This window comes from Pan troglodytes, chromosome 2 (assembly GCF_028858775.2).
Source record: "Pan troglodytes isolate AG18354 chromosome 2, NHGRI_mPanTro3-v2.0_pri, whole genome shotgun sequence".
NCBI lineage: Eukaryota > Metazoa > Chordata > Mammalia > Primates > Hominidae > Pan > Pan troglodytes.
In genome coordinates this window covers 81,754-102,282 of record NC_086015.1, presented here as the reverse complement: position 1 = coordinate 102,282, position 20,529 = coordinate 81,754, and the positions used below count along the sequence as shown (strand labels likewise).

Genomic DNA, 20,529 nt, shown 5'->3' with positions numbered 1-20,529 from the left:
GTGAGCCCCTCTGTCTATCTGAAAAGAAAAAAAATTTAGGTGTCCTGTGGCTACCTCCAAAAACAAACTCCAGAGGAACTGAATTTTTTTTTTATTTCATGTGTTGGGATAATGGCTTCTTTTGCAGTTACTTACGAAGAATTTAAGGGTCAGTAAAAATATTTTTTCATCCTTAATAACATGAATTCTCTAATTTGTGTGTGATATAATGCTAGATATTGTGCCAAAAGTGTTACATAGACATAATCCATGCCCATTTTCAAAGATAATACTAATATAGAGAATAAGAATCATTGTAGTAATTATTATTTTAGTAATAGTAGTAATAATCAAAACAATTACATCAAACACTTGTTAAACCCTTATTATGTGATAGGTACTGTGTAAGCAATTTCCACATATTAGCTCCTTAAATGTGATCACTAACCCCATGAGGTAGGTAGCATTATGTCCATTTTATAGATGCAGAAACTGAGCTTTGAAGAGGGAAAGCAACTTGCCCAAGGCCATGCAGGCAGTCATTGATAAGGGTGGGGAGCGAGAAGTTGAAGTCTGAGATGTAAGTTCACAGACACGAGTACACAAACACGTACAAGATACTCGTATGACATGTGGGGTTGCTTGAAATATGTAATTGACTTTCCCCAGCACAAGAAAGTGTTTGGACAGATTTCAAAGGGATCTAACACTTCCTCAGAGGACTGCCCTACGACATTTTTCCGTGTGCTTTTCTGCCTCTTGTCCTATACTTTTGGCATTTCTTCTGCTCTTAGAGGCAATGAGTCAACAGCATATTTTTAGCACCTCCTGTGTGCATAGAAGTGGCCCCTGACTCAATGGGAGTGTATAACTACCATGGGCCAAATCTGTGTGCTTTCCTGTTAGCCAGGGGATTATAGAAGAACACGCTCCCCTGATTCCAACAGAACTTGCTGCCACTCTGATGTCTTCATTGTAAGGCCTCTAAATGAATGTTCAAGAAATTCATGATAAAGGCACGTGTCATATGTGTAACTTGTAAACATTTGTGTACTTGTCTCTGTGTCCTTACACCTCAGGCTTCAACTCTTGTTTTTACCTTTATAAATGACTACCTGTGTGCTGTGTGGCTTTGGACCAATTGCTCACCCCCTCTAAAGCTCAGTTTCTGCATCTGTAAAATGGATATAATGCCATATATACATAGATATAGATATACATACACCAATATATATACACACATATGTATGTGTGTATATACATATATATATAATATACAAACTGAAATATATAGTTATATAAATATTTCAGTTTAAGTTTCAAAAGTCACTGGAGGGTATTTTTATAATACCCTTCAGCAATTTTACCTGCTGCCTTTGCACATTCTGGTGAATTTCTAAATGGAAGTCTGATAGAGATTAATCTTTTAATGCATCATAAATAAAAAAGAAAATCACAGAATGATGTAGCTGGAGAGGACCCTGGGGATCTAGTGTTTCATGAAAGATTAATGTCCTTGATCTGTTTGTAAGTGTTTTGGGAAAATCTTCCATGGTCAAATAAAACTTGGCAATGTTGGATTAAAGTTAAATAGGTTTTTTTTTCCTGCAGAACTTCATAGTCTTTAATATGCTAATATGTTTTGTGAATCTACAAGGAATGAAGTGTTTCAATGCTTATTTTACCCAGATTCTCATTTTGGGACAGGCTGGTCAAGCTGAGTCAGATAGTATATTCTCTAGATGGAGATGATGGCTGATGCCTTTTTCAGAGCAAGAGAGTCCCCAGGGGAAGCAAGGGTATATCAGTTGCTCCATTTCATGCCAAGGATCCTCAGTCTTTAGAGGCTCAGAGAAGGCTGAAAGGCTACTCTAGGCTATCAGGGCTACCATTCATTGTGACCCATGCTACAGAGAAGCTTTGAGCTCAGTGCAAAGGAGTGACCAGCCCTTGAGAATCAGGAAAATTTATTTATTCCTGACCTAGTCCACTGAGGACATACAAGGAATGGGGCAGGGGAGTGTCACCAGCTATGGTTACAAGCTAGTCTGATTCTCTTTCATTAAGAAAACTGGTCCCTGTGAGTTTAGATTGGGAAGCACCAGGTTAAAAAATTTTTAGGCCAGGAGTGGTGGCCACTGTACTCCAGCCTGGGTGACAGAGTGAGAATCTGTCTTAAAAAAAAAAAAAAAAAAAAAAAAGTTAAGTGATGTCTTCTGTTGAGGACCTCTCAGAACTTTTAATATGAAAGTGTGCATTGTGAAGAATGGGAGTAGAGTGTACAGGAGTTTTAAAAGCTACTTGGTCATGAAACTGTTGCTTTGTGCAGGATTCGAGGGGCACTAACATTCTGAGGAAAATATTTTGGGAAACATTGATCTAATCCAAACTTCTCATTTTACCAGCAAACCACTGTGGGGCCCTCTAAGTTTCCTTTCTCCATCATTGTGACAAATTCATTGGAATTAATTCAATTAAACCTGGGGTCAGCTTTGAAGAGATTTATTTAGCAGGTAAATCTGTTTTGTACATTTTGAGGGAGTTCTGAGTTTCCATAGTCAAAAACCACAGATCAATTTAACCAACCTTTATGGAATATCACCTATGGCCCAAAGACCCTTTAGCTACAGTGATGGTCTACAAAAATATAAACTGTAATTCTTGCAATACAGGAGATTAGTAATAATGGTCAATATAATGATGATGACACCATGAATAGCTAACATTTATTGAATGCCTTTCTATTAGTCAGGCACTTTACTAAGTATTTTAATCCTCCCAACAATTTATGAGGTAGGGATTATAATAATTCCCATCTTATAGTGAGGACACTGAGGTTAGGAAATTATCCTAGCCTAAATGTTAAGTATAAGCATGAATAGAAAGGTGTTATCAGCCTATAAGACATTCCTTTATGAGTGATACAAAGTCCTATATAAATTCAGAGAAAAGAAAAGTGGTTTTAGAAATCCTTGATCAGTGAGTGTGAAGCATGTGGTGGCCCGGTTACTGTTTGTTTGCCCATCTGTCCTCCCTCTGGGGATCAGCACCCCCTTACTTTGGAAGAATTGTTCTCCTTTTCACTGTAAGGTTCTTTCTGGCTATGCGATGGGGCACATTGCCTCAAACTAGCCCTGTTCCAGTCTTTGAGAACCTTGAAATTGGAACCAAGGGAAGAGGATTGCCTCTTGAATGGTAATTCTCTAAAATCTAGTCTGAGGTGCTGGTGCCTAATCCCTGGGTCTGTGGAAGGGGCTGGGCTGTGAGAGGGGAGAATGATGTTGATGTCAAGAGAGAGGCAGGTGCTAGGAGCAGAGAGATGGAGGCCTGGAGGGTTTCTGGGCTTCTCTGAGGCTTAGGGTTTGGATCATTGTCTTCGTTACTGGAACAAAGGATTTACCATACCAGCTCTTCTGGGAATGAAACTGTCCTGCTTTGCAAAATAAAGTGTCATTAGAAAGAGATCTTAAAAACCCCACACCATAGACAGGTGCACAGATCCGTAGAAGTGTTAAAGTTCTGTCTGTTGGATGCTAAGCCAAGACTCTTAAGTATGTTCTAAAGAGAAACTGGTGTGTGTAGGCTGTGCACTCCCAGGGAGATAAAAAGTTAGGAACTTTATGGGTTGGGCTTGGTGGCTCCCACCTGGAATCCCAGCACTGTGGGAGGCTAAAGTGGGCAGATTGATTGAGCTGAGGAGTTCGAGACCAGCCTACGCAACATGGTGAAACCCCATGTCTACAAAAACTACAAAAATTAGCTGGGCGTGGTGGCATGTACCTGTAGGCGGGAGGATCGCTTGAGCCCAAGAGGGAGAGGGTGCAGTGAGCCATGATTGTGCCACTGCACTCCACCTGGGTGACAGGAACTTTATGGGGAATGGGATCTTGGAGACTGAGTAGAGACTAGAGGAAAAAAAAAAAAAAAAAAAACTACCTCCCCAACTGGCCACACTATTCTTTTAAAAAAATGTTAATTGACAAATTAAAATTGTATGTATTTACGGAGGTATAATGTGATGTTATGATATATGTATACAATGTGGAATAATTAAATCCAGAGAATTAATAGATTCATCACCTCAAAACCTATCTTTTTTGTGGTGAGAACATTTGAAATTTATTGTCTTAGCAATTTTGAAATACACAATACTTCATTGTTAACTACAGTCACCATGCTGTGCTGTAGATCTCAACAAAATGTATTCTTCCTGTCTCAACTAAAACATTGTACTCTTTGACAACATTTCCCCATTCCTCTCACCCCCTCCAAAAACACCCATTCTTTATGTTGAAGAGAATGGCTAAAAAGTCCCAGCAGGTTTCAACTGACGGCTTCAGTGGTTGTCCCATCACACTTCAATGTTATTAATAGAAAGGGGAGGGGCAATACATAATTCGGACAGGCGGAAAGTACCATTGTAACCACTTTCCTGACTTCACAGAAAAAGTCCTCTTGTTTTCATCTGTAAAATGGGAACTGCGTGAATACCATTCTTCTTTTCTTCAGCCTCCAAAGAAAAAACAGATGCAAAGCCTTTTATCAATTGCAAAACAGTATACAATGTGTGTTATTACTCACAGTTGTCTTACTGTGACCAAACACTTTATAAGCCTGCGGCAAGTCAGCCTTACTCTCAGGAAGTGGACAATATTTGGGGAAGGAGAAGCAGCAGGGTCTTTCAGGACAGTAGCCTTGGTGGGTCCAAAAATTCCTTGAGCGAAATGGGAGACAAAACTTTCTTCCTGCTTTGGGGTTTATCCTGTTAGTCTTTTCTCTCTTCACTCCTATTTTCTATGGAGAATTTCCTGGTTTTGGAGTGTGCGTGCGTTTTTTGGAGAGGAGGCAGAACATCTTTAGCTCCAGCAGAATGAAAGGATACATGCAAAGGAACCTAGCACAGTATGTGGTACCCAGTTCCCCTTTAACTTGGCTTTATTCATTCACTCCTGGTAGGGCATTAATAAGGGATTTAGCCCCCTCCTATTGAAAACGATTAATTCAGGGAAGAGTTCAGGCAGTGTGGACAGATGCAGTGTAGGCCAAGCCTGTTTCTAAGACAGGAGCTGGGTAGGGAGGGTGAGAAGGGCGAGAAGAATAGGGAAATATGTGTCGTCTGTGTTGCTGCTGTTGCAACCACCACAACAAACAAACAAGTGAAAAAAAAAAAAAAAAGAATTGTCCATACTGGAAAGTGTGCTGTTTTGGAGGAGGCTGGGGAAAGTGTGGATGGCTCAAGTGGGTCCTGTTGGATTGAAGTCTGACAGTGGTGATTCCCTTCAACAAATGGTCGGGGTGGGAGGGTAAACACACACACACACACACACACACACACACACACACACACCCCACACGCAGCGCCCAGCCTCCGATTTCAGCGCTGGAAGGAGATAACCATTCTTAGCTCGCCTTTCCAGGGTTATTTTTGGCTGAGGCTGTTCGCTGATGGCAAAAGGTTTCAGCCCCCTCCCAAATCCCTCCCCATGCTTGTTCTAAAGAGAAACTGGTGCGTGTAGGCTGCGCACTCCCAGGGAGACAGGGAGACGGGCCTGGCTCCAGAGAGGAACCCGGACTCTGCCCAAAGTCTCGCCGCCCGCCGGCTGTTTTCTGGCGGAGGGTGTGCCCCGGAGGGCGCGTGAAGGCTGGGGCCAGGCGCGGGTGCAGGCGTCACCGGGGTCGGGCTAGCAGGCCCTGGAATCAGGCTTTTGGGACACCCCGAAAGTGAGTCCAAATTGGGGAGAAACTGAGGGCACCTCCGGCGGTCTGGCAGCGGAGAAGGTGGGCGGGAGAAAACTTTACAGGAAGGCAGAAGCAATCTCCGCCGAGGGAGTCAGCGAGCGGCCGCGCGGATATGAGGGGCGGGCGGTTCCCAGGCGGGTGGGCGCAGGGCGCCGACCTGCGGGAGAGGGGGCCCGGGCCCGAGGCGGAGTCCCGGCGCGCGGCCAGGCTGGCGGAGGCCCCCGGCAGGCTGCAGATTCCCTCAGGCCCCGGGAGCCGCAGCAGGACCGGCCAGGAGGCGCCACGGAGGGGAGCCCCATCCCGGTGCTGACAGTGCCCACCGCGCCCTACAAGGACCGGCGGCCGGCCGGCGGCGGGGGTCTGCGGCGACCTACCGGCCTCTTCGAGGGCCAGCGCAACTACCTGCCCAACTTCATCCAGAGCGTGTTGTCGTCCATCGACCTGCGCGACCGTCGGGGCTGCACCACGGTGGTGGGCAGCGACGGCAGGTACTTTAGCAGGACGGCCATCGAGATCGTGGTGCAGATGGCTGCGGCCAACGGGGTGAGTGTCCGGATGCCCCTCGCTTCCCGCCGCGCCGCCGCCATGCCCTCTCCTAGCCCTTGTCCCCCTGCTGCCTCCGGGCCCAGCTGGGAGGCCCCTGCCCGGCCCCGGCTTTGCTTCCTCACTCCTGCGTCCTCACCCTCCAGCGCCCCACTCCCGCCGCGCTCGCAGCCTCCCCGGCGCACCCCGGACACTGGGTTCTATTAGTACCCACCGCCCCCAAAAGCCTTGAGGGGTGTCCGTCGTTCCTGGAGCCACTCCGGGCGCCCTGGACTCTTCTCCGACTCTGCGCACATCCTGCACCTGCTCATTTTTCTTTCGGACATTCTCTTACCTGGCCCTGTAGATTCCAAGGCAGCTCCCAGTTTTCCACATTGTTCCCAACGCGTTCACTGCCCACAGTCCCCACACAAACTTCTTTCCCAGGCTCACAACAGAGTCCCTCTGCCCCGTGCCCTTTTTGCAATAATCTGCCAGTCCCCTAAGTCTTAGCTCTGCCTATTTAACAGTAGTGGTGTCTCAGAACACACGCATACACACACACACACACGATCCCTGACATATTTGGCAAGAGTAGGCCCTGAAGGTTTTTAATATTTTGGTTCTTTAACCCAGTGGAATTATTGAATGATTTATTTAATTAGAGTAGGGATGGAGTGGATCCATTTGTTTGATGCTAAACAGCCTGAGCTCGCAGTTCCCAGGGGGCATATCTCTAAATGGTCTGAAATGAGATTTGCAGTGGTTTTCTTAATGCAATTCCCAACTTCTCTCCAAATGCCTTTTGACATTTGACAACATTTCATGCCTCTTCCCCTTTCGCTTTTCATCCTTGTTTTCTCTCCCTTCTCCCACGACCTCGGTAGTCTTCTGCAATCCAGATTCTCAGACTTCGGGTTTTTCTCCCTCTGCCCCTTTCCTCTCTGTCCTATAACTAGAAGCACCTTTTGGCATAGACCCGTATCCCAGTTTCCTCTTTCCCAGGTCCAGCATCATCTCGAGGACATCTACAAGAGGGATACCTAACTTCAGGGGTCTCTGAATGATATGTGGGAAACATCGTCTAAAAAAGTAATTTTATCCTTATTCATGCAACCAGACCCACACTCATAGAACTTTTCTTTAAGGGGAGTGTCTTGCAGATGTATAAATGAGTGTTAACATCTTTAAAAGCGAAACTGAACAATTCCCTGGCATTTGAATTCCCTCCTTCCTTCCCAACCCTCTCCTTTTCATTTTCTCATTTATTATTAAAAACATTTTTAAAGGATCTCCATGCTTCATATTTATCTACTATAATTCCTCCTTCTCGGTGTTGCAGGGATGGGGAAAGAGGATTTTTTAAAAAACACAATAAAAAGCAATTGGGAGAAACAGGGCCAGTGGTGTTGGGGTGGGTAGTGGAATTGTGATTTTTGACTCCAGTAGACAATGATGCTGGATATATGGGGTTTGATTTCTCTCTGGCTCCTCACTTGAGATTGATGAAGTTTGGCTAGAATCAGGGAGTTGAAGAGAGGTTGACAAATGGTCTTTCACTCTTCTCTGACAGGCTGTTCCTGTGGAGTGATGGAGAATAATGAGCCTTGGGAGAGCTATGGGAGCTCTCATACTCCTTCCCGAGCCAATTTTTTAGGGAGTGAGAGAAACGTGGCCTGTCCAATACTTGTTGTGGGTCAAGATATTTTTGAAGCTACGGTTGTTGATTTGCATGGGAAAATTATTATGTCTTATTATTTCTTGTCCCACTTTACCATAAGGGCTCCTCAGCTTCTTACTTCAATGGGTCTTCCATGACAAACACACTTTATTAACTCTAAGAGTGGAATTTATTTTAACAGATAATTAGCATAGGTCAATATATGCTTAAAATAGAGTCAAATTAAACCTACTAGCTGTTATAAAGGACAGATGACAAAATCCACATAGAAGCATCGACTCTTAAATAATCTGAAAGTACTACTTCTAAGAGGGGCGGGCATGGGTGAAGGGAATGGTGGACATGTTTCAGAATTTCAAACGCCAACTTTAACCAATCGTTTCCTCATTTTGTTCACCTTCTTGGGGGCTTATGCTAAAGTGAAGTGAATAGACATAAGGCTGGCTTCAGGAGAAAGGTGGTCTAAAAGAACTGGATAATTATAAGCAAAATTGGTCTCGAATGATTGAAAATTGATGAGAATGTGCTTGTCTCCTGATTTGGCATCCTGAGTTAGACTCAGGAATACTGAACATGGATCCCAAAGGCTTTGGTCTTTTTTGATATTCTATTGGATAATCATAAGCAGGCTAGAAAAATAGGAAACTAGAATTTATTCTCTTTGAACTGACAAATCTGACCAGTGGGCTGCATTCTCTATATCTGAAAAATCTTGGTTTCGATTGAAAAAGTTAATTTTACAAAGCAATTTTCTTTTTTTCAATTAAATTTCATTTTTTTTTGAGACAGGGTCTCACTTTGTTGCCCAGGCTGGAGTGCAATGGTACAGTCTTGGCTCACTGTGGCCTTGACCTCCCCAGATTCAGGTGATCTTCCCACCTCAGCCTCCTGAGTAGCTGGGGCTATAGGTGCACGCCACTACACACAGCTGATTTTTGTGTTTTTACTACTCATAGGGTTTCTCTGTGTTGCCCAGTCTAGTCTCAAACTCCTGATCTCAAGAGATCTGCCTGCCTTGGCCTCCTAAAGTGTCATGAACCACCATGCCCCGCCTACAAAGCAATGTTCTAGGAAAAACTACAGTTACTCTTTGATTATGTAATTGCTGGAGAAGAAAACCATGGCATTTCTAAAATGATGAACTATATTACTTATATTTTAATATCTCATAAAATTTGAAATAGACATTTCAAACATAAACATGTATAAAATTTTTATAAATTAAAAATATAAAATCAAAAACATTTTACAATTATTTTATTATAAAATTATTATAGAATCAAAAACATTATAAATTTAAACAACTTTTTAAAAAATTTATTTTGGGATTTCCCATGGAGTGATGGAGAATAATGAGCCTTGGGAGAGCTATGGCAGCTCTCATACTCCTTCCTGGGCCAACTTTTTTAGGAAATGGGAGAAATATACCCTGTTCAATGTTTATTGTGGGTCAGGATATTTTTGAAGCTATAGTTGTTGATTTGCTTCAAACTTTAAAAAAATTATTATAAAATTATGGGATGTAAAAAAATTTATTATAAAACTTTGAAGTTTTCAAACATTCAGAAAAGCAGAGAGATGAGATTAATGGCACTCACAGGCAAGCATAGAACATAGATTGTAAACATTTTGCTATATTTGTGTCATGACTATTTTTTGCTTGTGTTTGAAAGTATATTAAAGAAAATGATATTTTACCCCTAAATTCTTTAGTACAGATTTCTAAAAAAATAAGAACATTTTCCTGTATAGTTACAAAATCATCTTTTCAAACAAAATAAAAAATGGCTTTTTTATATCATTTATTACCCAGTCCACATTCAGATTTCCTCAATTATTATGAAATGTCCTTTTATTTTTTGAGACAAAGTCTTGCTCTTTCACACAGCCTGAAGTGCAGTGAAACAATCATAGCTCATTGCAGCCTCAAACTCCTGGGCTCAAGTGATCTTCCTGCCTCAGCTTCCTGAGTAGCTAGGACTAGAGGTGCACACCACCATGCCCAGCTAATTTATTGTTTTTGTAGAGATGGAGGTCTTACTACATTGCCCAGGCTGGTCTCAAACTCCTGGCCTCAAGTGATCCTTCCAGCTTGGTCTCCCTGAAATATCTTTTGTGGCTGGTTTGTTCAAATTAGTTTCTTCTAATCAAGGGACACACATTGCATTTGATTATTTAGCTCAAGACTTTTTTAACCTGGAAAATACCCATACTCTTTGTTTATGTATTTATTTAGTGAAATTGACTTGTTGAAAAACTAGTCAGTTGTCCTGTAGAATATTTCCCCTTCTGGAATTTTCTGGTTGCTTTTTATGGTGTCATTTAACTTTTCACTCTGTTTTTTCCTGGTTAACTGGAAGTTAGTTCTAAAGGCTTTTAGGCCTGCTATAACAAAATACCAAAAACTGGATGACTTATAAAGAACAGAAATTTATTTCTCACAGTTCTAGAGGCTAGCAAGTTTAAGATCAAGGAGCATGTGGTTTTGATATCTGGTTAGGACCAACTTTCTGGTTCATAGATTGGCCTTCCTGCTGGGCCCTCACATAGTGGGAGAGACTAGCTAGCTCTCTGGGGCCTCTTTTATAAGGGCACTAATTCCAATCATGAAGCCTCTGTCCTTATGATCTAATGACCCCCTAAAGGCCCCACCTTTTAATACCAGCACCTTTGGGGTTAGGATGTCAACATATTAATTTTGAGAAGACATACACGTTCAGCCCATTGCAAGGTTTAGTTAGATTCAGGTTCAACTTCTTTTTTTAAAGACTATTTCATAGGCAATAATGTGTATTCACATCCCATCATTAGTGATGGTGAGATGATCGCAAGGTTAGGGTGATCACTGCCTATCTCCTCTGCTATATTCCCCCTTGGGTCAAGCCAGTAGTCTGTGACGTGAACTTTGTACCATGTGTATATTCAGTTATATTCTGTATCAATAGTTACTTGATTGTTTTAGCATTTATTAATGATCCTTGCTTGAGTTGATTATTTCATTAGGGGTTTCAAAATGGTGAATTTCTAATTCTCTAATTCTATCTACATGTTTTAGATGGCATTTTTCTATAAGCAGACCATTTTCTTCACAACTGGGTTATTTGGCTATCCTGAAACATAGTTCCTTCCGGAAAGGCAGAACATGTTTATTTCTGTCTTTTAAAAATTGCTGGTGTTTGGAGTGAAGATTAGGTGAGTTAACTACCTCCACAGGTGACAAATGAATTTTGTTTTGTCTCACTTTTGCTTTTTTGAATATCACTGTGGCTGCTTGGATTTTTATATTTAATTTGAATGGATTAGGGAATAAATGAGAAGATAGGTTTTATCTGTTTCTGTAGTTTTTATGTGGCTGTGTGAACTTACTTTTAAAAATTCCCAGAAATATTTTAATTCCCCTTTAAAGATATAAACTATGTCATACTATAAAGCAAAAGAAAAACCAATCATGTGAAGAGTAAATAGTATCGTTTAAACGAATTGTGGTTAAGCTTAGTTTGTAACTAATTAGTTTTTTATTTTCTTTCTACTTTTATCTGCTTCAGAGCCTCTTCAGTGGTTTAGATCTTCTATGTGTCAAATTATTCTAATCTCTTAAAAAGTTTAAGAGCTAAAATACAACACAATGACTACAAGAATGCCTTTGTCCTTTTCTGGGTAGGTACACCTAAGGCAACTTCTTTTTCTCTTCTTTGTTCTCTTCTTCTTTCTTATTCTTAAATCATCTTCAATATTGGACAGATGACAGCACTATGCCTGCCTCAAGATGTTTCTGACTTTTTCTTTTTCTTTTTTTTTTTTTTGAGATGGAGTCTTGCTCTGTCACCCAGGCTAGAGTGCAGTGGCACAATCTTGGCTCACTACAACTTCTGCCTCCTGGGTTCCAGTGATTCTCCCAACTCAGCCTCCTGAGTAGCTGGGGTTACAGGCATGCACCACCATGCCTAGCTAATTTTTTGTAGTTTTACTAGAGATGGGGTTTCACCATGTCGGCCAGGCTGGTCTTGAACTCCTGACCTCAAGGGATCTGCCTGCCTTGGCCTCCCAAAGTGCTGGGATTACACGTGTGAGCCACTGCACCCGGCCGTTTCTGACTTTTTCTAAAGTCTTCTTTCTCTGGAGATGACATTATATAATAGCACTGTTCAATAGAAGTTTCTTTGATGATGGAACTGTTCTATAATCTGCATTGTCCCAGCCACTAGCCATATGTGACTACTGTAACACTTGAAATGTGGCTAGAGCAACTGAAGAACTGAATTTTGCATTTTACTTAATTTTAATTATTTAAAATAGAAATGCAAATAACCGTAAGTGGTTAGTAGCTACCATACTGGACAGCAAAGATCTATAATTCAGCATTTAAAATCGATTTTGTTTTGTTTTCAAAAATGGAGTCAGACTGTTACAACCCAAAAGAACTGTAGGTTAAATTAAGGTAAATCACCAAATACTACATACACATTTGGGAAATCCAAACCAGATTTTTTCATGTGATAACCACACCCTCTTTTGACTTTAGCCTTGGAGGTAATGGAGTATGGCAGAAAAAACCCTGTATCAGCAGCTGGAAGACTCACCTTCTTTTCCTAGCTCTGCCATATATTGACCAAAAGAGTCAAAGTCCATTCAGATGGTTGAGGGGCCTTGGAATTTTGTTTTTGGTTTTCACATACAAGTTGGAGGGCAGATGCGTTAGCCTCTTGAAATACCCAGAAACCACTTGTTTCCTCATCTAAAAATCAGGTATGACAGGATCATTTAATTATCCTGGAAATCAGATGAAGCACTGCATATGAAAGCACTTTGTAACATCGATAGCACTGGGAAATGTAAAGACCTTTTACTGAAATATAAAGGTGTATGGTCAACGGAATATATCTCAGATAGTTATGATTTGACTGTATATATTGAATATAACCTGTAGTGGGCCCCTTGGTAAACAGCTTACAGTTTTGTTGCAAGTTTTAGCCAAGAGAAAATTTATTTGTTGACTAGTCATGCCCTTTATTGGCCACATGATGAGCAGCCAAGATATTAACACACAGTGCACCTTGCAGAATTCAAGAATGTCTCAGTGTCTTGTGAACTAGGAAGCTGAAATGCAGTGGTATGCAGAAGGCTGGCTCAGTAGGAGCCTTGGGAGTGTCCTCCAGATAGATGTTTGTGCAGGTTGTATTTGATTCCAGTTGGCCATGAAAAGCTGGTTGCTCTAAAGAATGAGAATATACTTGGTTTTGCATTTACTAGAACTATCTGGGGAACAAATCTTGGGGTGGAAGAAAGAAGGGAGGGAGGGAAAGCTGTGCTTCAATACCTAGGGCTTCTTTCCTGGAATGGATCTGAGAATCTGGGATTGGGTGGCTAATAGCTCATCTCTAGAAGGGAGAAAGAACTGGGTGGTGATGGCTTTGTATTTTCTATTGGAGTTCACTACAGAATAGGTGAATGGAATGGGCTGCTATATCCAGACATTAGGGAGGACAGGTTTGTGATACATTAGAAAACTTGAATGAGCCCTTCTATGATTCTCTCTTCCCTCTTTCTGCTTCCCGTTCTTAATTACCATCCACAGGTTGTGGAATTAGCAAATCTATTATGTGAGCAATAGCAAACTTACAGGAGCCCTTGGCTCCATCTATCTCCCTGTTTGTGTCAGTTCCTTCTGGATGCTTTTAGTCTGTGGTCTTCATTCACTCTTTTTATGGGGAAGTAAAAGGAGTGGGACAGATTATGAGAACAGCTGGGTCCTCCCAGTTGCTGGGGTGGTTATTTTAAGCTTTGTTTAATGTGTCCAGAGACCCAGATGGCATTTTTAACTAAGCTGCTTTATTAAATCTTGTGATAAAGCATAGTGATGTTTATTGAAAAGGCAGACACACATCAGCAACATTATGCGTGAAACTTGCTCTAAGAATTTTCTATAAAACATCTGTTCTCTTTGAGCCTTTTGTGAACTCTGGAAGTTTGCTAGTTTCTATACAGACTTGAGGACAAGAAGTTGGAACCCACTTTTGGAGATGTCCAAGCATAGGTATTGGAATCATTAATCCTAACCCTCTCAGTTTTAAGGCCCCGGATACCCTTCTGTTAGACAACAGTAACATGAGCAAGCACTGTAATAACCTTTCAACAAGATTATTTGGAAATAATGGACAAGAAAAATTAGTATAAATTGTTTGGGGATTTTAAAATTAAAGATCAAAAGCTAGGGCTTCAATGACCTGTGCCAGCCTATAGCCTTAAGAGTCAATTTGCAAACACTCAGGATTTGGCCAATATGCCTCTACTACTTCTACTTAACACAGTCAAAGGGAAATTTTTAGATTCTTTCATCTGATTTGACTCTCTTAGTTACGAATAAGAGGATATCTAGAATATATATGTGACTTGTTAAAATGAAAATCCACCTTCTCTGAGTCTTCAAATATCTTTCATATCTTACATTTTTAGTCACATCAACTTTTGAAGTCATGTCCGTAGTTGTATGAAAAGAAAAATTTCACGAACATTCAACCTCAAAAGTTCTTTTTCTTAGTCTGAAGTCGTAGAAACATTTGACTTTTACTTTCTCTCTTTAAGTTTGTACTAGTAGGTATTTTGTATAAATATAATATTTAATTATTGCCTTTGTATTCTTTTTCTCTAGTAAACATCCTGGTTTTTAGCTATCAATATGTAGTTTTACATTTAGGGATTTCTAATGGAAAGAGAAAGGAATCTGAAATCAGAGGACGAGAGTTTATTCTACTTGACCAAACACATACAAAATACTGGAAGGAGAGTTTTACAACAAATATTTAATATCTATGACATGTAAAAAGTTATTTGAAATCAAGAAAATTCAAACAATTCAATACAAATATCATCAATAATAACACATGAACAGGTGGCCAACCTTATTAATAACCAGAGAAATATAAATTAAAACAACCCATCAACTTGTAAAAAAGATGAAATTACCCAGAGTTGGTGTAGGTGATGTAAAATTGTCATGTTTGTATACTGTTCATAGAAGTTAAATTGACATAACTTTTTGGTCAGGCAATTTGGAAGTATATATCTAAATTAATAGAGTAGTTTTCTAATAACCTGGGAATCTCTTAATCTAAGAATCTTTACTGTAGATTTTTCTAGAACAAATGTACAAACATCTGTGTACAAGGGTACTCACTGCAGCATTTTGCTAAGGAAAAACTCAGAAAAAATCTATATGTTCAACAGAGAACGGGTACATAATTTATGACACAACTGCACAATATACACCACTAAAATAAAGGATATAAATTTATATGTAGTATGAAAAAGATGTGAATGATAGCTTGTTGGTGAAAAACAGCAATGACTGGAATATTGTGTGTAACGTAATCCTGCTTTTCTGTATATAATGTAGGCATAGAAAATAGGATTGAAAGGACATACTCTAGTCAACAGTGTATATAGCTTGGGTGGAGGGGGTGTATAATGGGGAAGGAGAGTCCCTTTTCCTATCTATTCCATATACATCTCTGGATTTAAAAGATCATACATGCATATGCATTACCTTCAAAATTAAAATGATAAAGACAAAAGGAGAAGCTTTGGATTTGAATCATGATACTACTGTTTGCAACTTCTATGACCGTGGGGAAGTCGCCTAGCCTCCTGGGGTTTATTTCCTCATTTATAAAAATAGGGAAAGTAATAATACTTGTCTACATATCTTCTAGGGTTGTTGGGAGGATTGAATGTGATAATGGGTTACAGCATTATGAATTATTTATTCATATAACACAATTATTATAAAATATTTTGCTCTGATTAAAATAAAAGAAGGACGAGATCGTGTGTGTTTTTCAGTCCCAGTAGCTTTACTAACCAGAAAGCGCCTGCTGATGTGGTGATCACAGTTGCTTTGGTGCAGCTTCCTGTTGACTTTTGGCAATTCTCCACGCTGCTAGCTAAGGCTGAGGTGGCGACTGTGGAAGGTGTGATCTCCTCCCCCTCCCAGCACACATTTGTGTGCATACTCACACTCATGCACACACAAACACACACATGCACACTCTATCACAGTACATGAGGTGGCAGCAGCTGCTCCGGCATAGACTTTCACACAACATAAAGGGCTTTTTTGGTGTGGTCTGTGCATTATTTCCTGTTAAGCATGAGCTGAGTCAGTGCCATGCTTTTCCATCTGAAACCTTTCTGAGGCTCAGGCTGTGTTAAGAGCAAACCCTCTCCCCTCCATGCCCACCCCATGGCCCTCTACTGAAGCCAGATCATAATCTGCTCATTTCATGAGGATTTTCAAACCGAATGGACTGGGCCATGTGAGAGATCACTGAAAGGAACAGACCAAGCAGAGGCTAAGAGACTCCACGCTAATCTGCTGAGTCGTCTGAAAATGCACAGCTGTGGGAGCTCACGGTGCTTTAAAGTACTTTGGCAGGATGTTTGTTCAGGGGGCCTGTTCCTGCAGCCCTGCTGAATGTTTGGTTAGGAGGCATAATCATTTTTTGGACAGGATCTCCCAAATGTAAAGTGATAGATGCTAATGTGGAATATAATACAGAAGATCCAGCTTGGATGTCATAAATAACAATAAATTGTTTAATCTTGCTGAGTTGTAAATCTATGATTGCCAGAGGTCTTTAGTTCACTGGAACATAGTATGGGGGCAGGGGCACTTAGCAAATAGGCAGTTATTATTTTCCAACCAGACAGAAACTGGTCTGATGGAATTTATCTAAAAAGGCATACACATGTATTTTAATTAATTGTGACAATTACTCAGAGAAAACACATGGCCCTAAAGAGGCTGAGGGGTTTTTTTGTTCTACCTATAAATGTATATGTATATTCACCTATATTCTACCTATGTATAAGTAAGAGAATGAGTTTTTGTTTTGGGGATATATATTTATACGTATCTATACAGATAGATATACACATACTTAATTTCTGTCTACCTATTAAGGTGCGGTGCCAGATGGAAAGTATTTCTAAGCATTTAGATAGCTTATTCTATAGCATATGTGTGCATATAGCCCCCCCCATAAAGCTTTGTCTCTTTTCTGGATATATTTAACAAGAGGCTAGAACAGAGTCCAAAATGTCAGAAATGTTTGAACATTCCATAGAAATGAAGGAGGTGTTTCCAAATGACCTATGTTTCTATGGCAATAAATAGAACTTGTGCTGCGTTGGATGGGTCAGGAGTAAGGAATATAAACAGTGTAAGTATGACTATTCCAGGCAGAAATCTACCTTGTAAACAGCTTTGTGCAGTGAGCTCAACAACATTGATCAGTTAGCAGTCCGGTTCAGTACAACATTGATCAGGTAGCAAGCCGGTTCGGCAGTGCCAGTCGGAGACACAGATGGGGACAATCAAAGAAGATGCAGGTCAGGTCAAGGATGCAGACATGTACCTGTCACTACCATGGACTTCAGCAGCTTCTTAGTGAGCAGGTTTATGATCAAAGAAGAAAGACATCGTTGATATGTAAGCATGTTACAATTAATTTGCTGTTTAGTTATTAGCAAACTACATCCAGTTTTTAGTTTTTAGGGTTTTTTTCTTTTTTCTTTTTTGAAACAGGTTCTTGTTCTGTCATCCAGGCTGGAGTGCAGTCGTTATCCAAGCTCACTGCAGCCTTAAACTCCTGGGCTCCGTGGATCCTCCCACCTCAGCCTCCCAAGAAGCTGGGACTACAGGTGCACGCCACCATGGCCAGCTAATTTTTCTTATTTTTTTTGTAGAGATGAGGTCTTGCTGTATTGCCCAGGCTGCTCTTGAGCTCCTGGCTTCAAGCCATCCTCCTGTCTTGGTTTCCCAAAGTGCTGGGACTATAGGTGTGACTCACCATGCCTGGCCTACATCCAGTTTAATTTATACTACAGTGTGGGTTTAGTCCTCAAACATGTTTTTGTTTTACATATAAAAATTTGAGGTAAAAGAACATTTTTACATTGGTCAATAATGGTACATTTAAACAATGGACGACTATATCCATTAAAATCGTGTTGTGGAAGAATATTCAGTGACATGGAAAGATTGACTCAAGGGCAAGTGAAACGTGTCAAGGGTCTGTTAGGTACTAGACACTGTAAACTGGGTCTTGGCTGTGTTACTTGCTTACATCCTCCATCATGTGATCTTTTAGATAACAAAATCGAGATACATAGGGATTTGGGATCTTGTGCAAAGTCACCCAGGCAGTAGGTGGCAAAGTCAATTCTTACATTCTTTCCCATTGAAAACCAAAATCTCAGCTTACCTCAGGGCACTCAACTCTGCTTTCTTGACCCACACCCAGGTAGACCCAATGGACACTTGTAGTTCTTATCCAGCTGGGGTGGTCACCTCATAAAATGGCAACAAGTGGGGCCCTTTCTTGTTCTAGTGAGTCAGACTGTATACCTCAAAGATTTCAGAGCACTTCCTATGTACTGAAATTGCCTCATTACCAGGAAGGACGTACTTCCAATTTTCACCACCTCCATTTTGCATCCAAGGAAGATTAGATTTCTTGATCTTCTCAATGAAATCTTGAGAAATGGGTGGGCCAATTGAAGAACAGGACTTGGGCCACACTTCTAGATGCCTGTGACTTTTCTGCACTTATTCAGATATTAGGAATTGATTATGAAATCCATGGTGGTTTGATGCTAATGAACTCTCATCTATCTCTCCAGCATGTGTGTAAAGACTTCCAGAGGTACAGGAAGTTGAGGATGAGCTCTCTTACTTCCATCTGGTCTCCATGTAACAAATCATATAACTGCACAATTATCCAAATGCAAATGAAGGAGTCCCTTGATGTTTGGATAACCACATTCATGCCTCGAGTTTGTTATTTCTTGGAATTGCCCTTATCCATCTCCTGTTTACCCATGGACAACACTACTTCACGGCTGGCACTCTGCAACCCATGGCAGCTTGGCTTTGGGGTTCCTTCCAGTGTTTTGTTTTTGTTTTTAACCGAGAAGACAGGAAACAGGCATCTTTGTGTATATAGCTTGCCACAGCCCTTCGTAGATGGACATGGTGGAGGCTGTGTGGTCCTGGAGAATACTTCCTCTGTGAAGCATCAGGGAAGTTTCTGTTCATTGTGTCTTCACTCTCTCCAATTCACTTGGGGAGTGATAGGGATTATAACACAGTGAGCAGAGGATATTGGGGAATGTCATGCTTAATTTTCTTTTCTTTTTTTTTTCTTAAATGACATTTAAAGCTAAAAGAGAATCACAAAGGGTAAGTCTGATTTAAGACATTTCACACATGAAAGAAATCCTGCTTTCATGCGTGTTATGTCACAGGAAAAACTCATTTAGAGTCAATATTCTGCACCTACTCCGAAATTTTAGCCTGAGGGTTTAAATATTACCTCGCTGCTCTCTAGGACTTTAATTTGAGCTAATTAGAAATGGAACTCATACTAAAACTAATTTAGGAAAGAAGCTGTTGATGTTCTGAAGAAAAACAGCTGTCAGAAATAAGATCATTAAAAAACCATAGTTGTATATGGCACAAAATGTAAAGGAATAGAAATGCTGGGAGAAAGCTTTTATAGAATAACATTTTATCTTTCTTTGGACACTGGTCTAAGGCATGTGAAAGGGCATATTGATTCCCTTGGCACCTGGTATGCTCATTTATGGATGAAAAAGCCCAATGACATAATTTAGGTGAGGTTTAAGGCTTGATGGGAGGCATTGGTGCCATTAGAAGGACGGACACAAAGAGTTCTTAAGTAACGGCATCATGGGAAATGATAATTGCACACCCCTTTCTACTATGTCTTGGTTTCCCCAAGCATTTAGAAGTCACAGCTGGGTAGGAACAAATTTATCATGAGTCTGTCTGTGTGTTTGGGAATGCATATGCCTCACAGATGTGTCTGCAGGGGTCTGTGTGATAATGTTCATATATGTGATAGATGTGGATCCTGGGATCTGTATCTGTGTGGACCCTGGGATCTCTACGTGTGTGTGAGTGACAGTGGACTAGGGTCCACTTTGCCCCCTTTTCCACGTGGGAGTTGAAGGAAATGCCCCTTAATGGCAGTAGCATCCGCTTGGGTGTGTGCACCTTCTGGAGGACTGGGTGAGGTTGCCCTTCTTCCAGCCAAAGCCAGACCCTATGGTGTGGGACGTTCAGCGGGGAGCAACAGAATGCCATGGCTTGGCCCTCCCTGGGCTGTGGTCTGGATTTCACTCAGGAATGAAAGTCAGATATTGCCTGCTTCAATGCTGTAAACATAACTAAGGATAATTATGTAAGTAGACCATCTTTTCCTTGCAAGGTAGCGGTCTGCTGCATTGACAGAGGGTAGTATTTCTAGGACTTTTTCAGAGAGTAAAATGGTACTTTAAGGGATAATCTGCTATCTAAAGATGAATTTTAAATGTTGGAGGGGGTTGTGGGATTCGGGGAAGACAATAGAATAATTTGTGTCATGGTTAATTTAACAAAGGGTTTTTGTTTATAGAATCTGATCTTCGGTGGATTTTAACAACACTCTTCTTCCTTGGCTTTTCAAATAAAGACGCAGAGCCTCAGAGAAGTTAAATGATTGATCCTATGTCAGGGGGTAGAGTCAAGACTCATACCTATGCCTTTT

At 40.9% G+C, this 20,529-nt stretch overlaps 1 protein-coding gene across 1 annotated transcript in view; it reads left to right on the top strand.

Moving 5' to 3' along the window:
• Positions 1-4,861: 4,861 nt before the first annotated feature.
• The window catches only part of LOC134809653 (phosphoglucomutase-like protein 5), a 34,104-nt gene continuing 18,436 nt past the window's right edge, over positions 4,862-20,529 (top strand). The window contains exons 1-2 of the mRNA XM_063807472.1: positions 4,862-4,881; positions 5,781-6,261. Of these exons, the coding sequence (XP_063663542.1) occupies positions 4,862-4,881; positions 5,781-6,261 (501 nt within the window). The remainder of the gene's footprint in view (positions 4,882-5,780; positions 6,262-20,529) is intronic.